The sequence below is a fragment of the Crocuta crocuta genome, unplaced genomic scaffold, assembly GCF_008692635.1.
Source record: "Crocuta crocuta isolate KB4526 unplaced genomic scaffold, BGI_CrCroc_1.0 scaffold61, whole genome shotgun sequence".
NCBI lineage: Eukaryota > Metazoa > Chordata > Mammalia > Carnivora > Hyaenidae > Crocuta > Crocuta crocuta.
Window position 1 is genome coordinate 10,381,083 of NW_027528369.1, and position 3,852 is coordinate 10,384,934.

General features: G+C 69.9%; 1 protein-coding gene across 1 annotated transcript in view; it reads left to right on the forward strand.

The window, feature by feature from the left end:
- Window positions 1-2,217: 2,217 nt before the first annotated feature.
- Window positions 2,218-3,852, forward strand: part of ZNF469 (zinc finger protein 469) — a 13,015-nt gene continuing 11,380 nt past the window's right edge. The window contains 1 exon segment of the mRNA XM_077754184.1: window positions 2,218-3,827. Within this exon segment, the coding sequence (XP_077610310.1) occupies window positions 2,218-3,827 (1,610 nt within the window).

Here is a 3,852-nt window from a genome sequence, read left to right on the forward strand (position 1 = left end):
GGCCTGGAGCCGCAGCCTGGGGCCCGGGAGGGGTGCAGACAGCGGGTGCCACCTGACATCCTCCACGGCACCCAGCACGCCGGCCGCTGCTTCCGTGATCCCCTCACGGCACCTCCCTCGAGCCAGTGCCGGGACAGTCACGGTTTTGAGCAGGAAGGTGTGCTGGTCCCACCATGCTCTCTGCTAGACGCCTAATGAAGGGGTCTTGGATTATTCCACCTTAGCTAGGACCCTCGGAGAAGGTTCTGGCATTATTCCTAGGTCACAGGTAGAGAGCCCGAGGCTAAGTAAGGCTGGATGACATGTCACCACGGGGCCACTGGCCCCAGCTCCCCCCCCAACTCACCCCACCCATGGGGCACAGCTTGGAGCCTGGAACTGTGGGGCCTTCATGGCGTCTGACGCTGCCACAGCCTTACCTGCCACCTGCTGGAAAGTTCTGGAAGCTATGGGGAGGTCAGGGGCCCTTGCCCATCTGCACCCTCACCCCATGGGCTTCCAGGCCTTTTGCAGTCGAAGCCCTGGGCCTGGGCCTGGCCCCTTAGGCTGTCTGCGAAGTTCAGAAGGGCAGGCCCCACAGGCCATAGCCCCTCCTCGCTCTTATTGGGGACAGACACCAGCCCCCAGTGGGTTCGGCAGGGCTTGACTCACACTGAATCGCCACCCAGGAAACGGCAGACAGGCTCTGGCTATCGGCCGTCTCAGTAGGGAGGGACAGGGGGCACCTCAAGGCGCGCGCTGGCCCCAGGCAGGGTGCACAGAGAGGCGGGGCTGCCCTCGCTCGACCTGCATCCCTGCTGCCTACTCGCTCCCGAGCCCCCTCCAGACCCCGCAGGGTCCACGCTGTCCTCTGAGACCTGACCCCGCTCCCCCAGTCCGTTCCCAGGACACAGAGGTCCTCTGAGTGTCCCCAAGCTGCCCTGCACCTGCCTGTGCCCACAGCCCCTGCTCCCCAGTGCCCTCTCCCTCCTGGTGCCCTGAGGCTGCCCATCCAGGCCCCCAGAGCCAGTACCTCCCCCTCTGGAAGGCTTGCTTTGGTGCCACAAGATGGCCAAGCCGATGGCCATGGTTTGTGACCTCCGCCCTCCAGGGACAGCAGGATGAGGCGTCTGCTGGCGGGAGCGGGAGTCACTGCTGCTCACAGCCGGTGACCGTGTTGAGCCATGCAGCCAAGCCCTCTGGCAGAGGGACAGGCTGGGGCAGTCGGGGACAGTCCTTCCATGGGGACGGCGGAATCCTGAGTAATAATGCCACCTACCTCCCCAGAGGCCCCAGCAGGGAGCCTTCGGAGCAGAGCTGGGGGCGCTGATATTCAGACTGACGAGCGCACCCAGAGGGCAGAGCCTTCTGCTCCCCCTTAAAACAGACACAGACCTCCAGGTAACCCTGCCCCGAGGTGCCGCTGCTGCCGCCTAGAGGCGCCAACCGACCCCCGTTCTCATCTGGCTTCAGGTGGGGGCGGGGGGGGGGCAGCACAGAAGCCCATGCACAGAGGGGACACTGAGACACGGAAGTGGGGCACTCACGTGTGCCAGCTCATGTAGAGCGTGGCACCTTCGGACGGCCCGGGGAGGGAGGCACCGTTAGCCGTCCCTGCAAGGTCAAGGGTGTGGAAGCTGACCTTTCCCGGCCAGGAGGGCCCGTGTGTGTGAGGCCCGGCTGCAGCTGCCTCTGGGGCCCAGGGTCCGCAGAAACAGACCGGCAAACCACACGAGCAGCACACATCCCCCAGGGGCCGGTCTGCGGGGACGGTCTGCGTGTCGTCTCTCTGGAGGCACCAGCCGGAGGGCTCCCCGACAGCCGGCAGGTGCACGGAGCCCGGGGGGCTCGCCCCAGGTCAGAGCCGGTCAGCGGGGGCGAGGCCACGCACAGGGCCTCTGGGCGCTCGTCACCCCCACTATGGCCTGGTCAGCGCCTGGCAGGGCTGCTCTGTGGGCGGCCAGGGTCTTCTGAGACCTTGTCCCCCACAAAGGGAGCCCTCCCCCAGTATGGCAGGAACCCGCCCCCCACCTGTGAAGGGGCCGTTGGAATGGAGCCCCGTCCCCCGAGGGCAGAGGCCTGTGTGCAGCTGCTTGGGCCCCCACCCCCCGCCCCGGCAGCCACAGCCTCCCCTCACCCTGCACTTTCTCTGCAGGCCCCGTTCAGGACCATGAGAGCAGTCTTCTCCAGGGGCCCCCTCGGCGCACCGCGTCCTCCGAGCGCCCAGACGGAGGGGTCATGCCTGGGGAGCAGCCCCGCAGAGCGCCGCGCGCAGCCATGACCCGAGACCTGCAGCCCTGCCCGGGGGCCGGGGGCACGGGGGGCCCCTCCCGGCCCCCCAGTGAGGACGGCGTCCCAGCCAGCAGGACCGCTAAGGCCACAGGCTGCGAGGCCCAGGCTGGGGGGCCTCCAGAAACCCAGCAGTGGCATGCCGGGCCGGGGGAGCCCAAGGCCTCACTCCCGAGGACCCCGTCCCTGAGCAGCGTCCCGGGGGAGGGAGGCGGCCCCCGGGCCCCGCCAGGGAGGAGCCGCACGCAGGCCAGCAGCGCGGACGGCAGCCCCCAGCAGCTCCACACTCGGAACCTCCCCGGCTCCCGGGCCAGACCCGCTCTGGACACGACTCCCGAGGGCCCACCGTGCAAGGACCCCGGGGCCCCCGAGGCAGAGGCCCCAGAAGAGCTCAGTTTCCAAAGGTGCTTCCAGGAGGCCCCCTCCAGCTTTACCTCCACCAACTATACCTCACCGAACGCNCCCAGCCCGCCAGCCCCCTACTCGGAACCCCCGGGCGGCGGGGCCGACGCCTGGCCTCCCGCTGTTGACAACAGCTTCCCAGGTGCTAGATTCGGGGTCCCTTCTGCCAAACCGGAGCCTTTTCCTGAAGGGGACAGCCCCGGGGTGGCCTCCTTCCAGTACCCCTTCCCGGCTCTGCGTGGGGCCGGCCCGAAACCCTTCCCCGAGGGCACGGCCCGGCCCGAGTTCGCAGAGAGACCGCTGGTGTTTGCCTTCCGTCAGCCCCGGGGAGCATGGCCGGAGGAGGCGCTGAGCCCCGGCTCAGCCTTCCCCCTGCCCAGCCAGCCCGCTCCCCAGCCCCCGCCCTGCTACCCGGGGCAGCCCGGCCTCGACGCCCCCGGTGACCTCGGCTGTGCTACCCCACAGCCCGGTGCTGCTCACCCGGCCCCCAGCCCCTTCTCGGAGAGCACAGCCACCTTTCCGGACAGTTTGCACAAGAGCCTGACCAAAGCACTCCCTGAGAGGCCGCCTTCGGCCCACGAGGGGCTGGCGAGCCCCAGGGGACCCCCGAACTCTCTGCCACAGAGGCACTTTCCTGGGCAGGCCTACGGGAGCCCCGGAGCCAGCGGAGTGAGCTCCAGCCCCGGGTCTCTGGACACGGAGCTGGGCGCCCCGGGGCCTCTGCCCACCAGACTGCCCCCGCTGTGGGACCCTGCCGCCACCCCTTACCCCACGCCTCCCCTGGGGCCCCCAGCCACGGCCAGGAATGCATTCTTTGAAGGCCAGCCCGGCCTAGGCCAGTGCCTTGGCCTCCCCCAGACTCCCCCTCTGCCCTGGGCCCAGGTACTCCCAGCCGCCGGGCCCAGCCCCCACCGAGTGGAGGTGCTGAGCCGGCTGCCTTTCCCCCAGGGGGGCCCAGAGTGGCCGGGGGGCGGCCAGGGAGCCCCGGGCGCTGCCGTGGGCAAGACGGCGGGGCCGGGGGAGAAGCTGGCGGTGCTGAGAAGCAGCCCGGGCCAGCGCGGCGGCTCCCCCGGGCTCTTCCCCTACAATGGGCTGAAGGACCCTGCGGCCCAGCCCCTGTTCTTCGCCGTGGCCCAGCCCCAGGTCTCCCCCCGGGGGGCACCCTGCCCGCCCCCTCCCAGG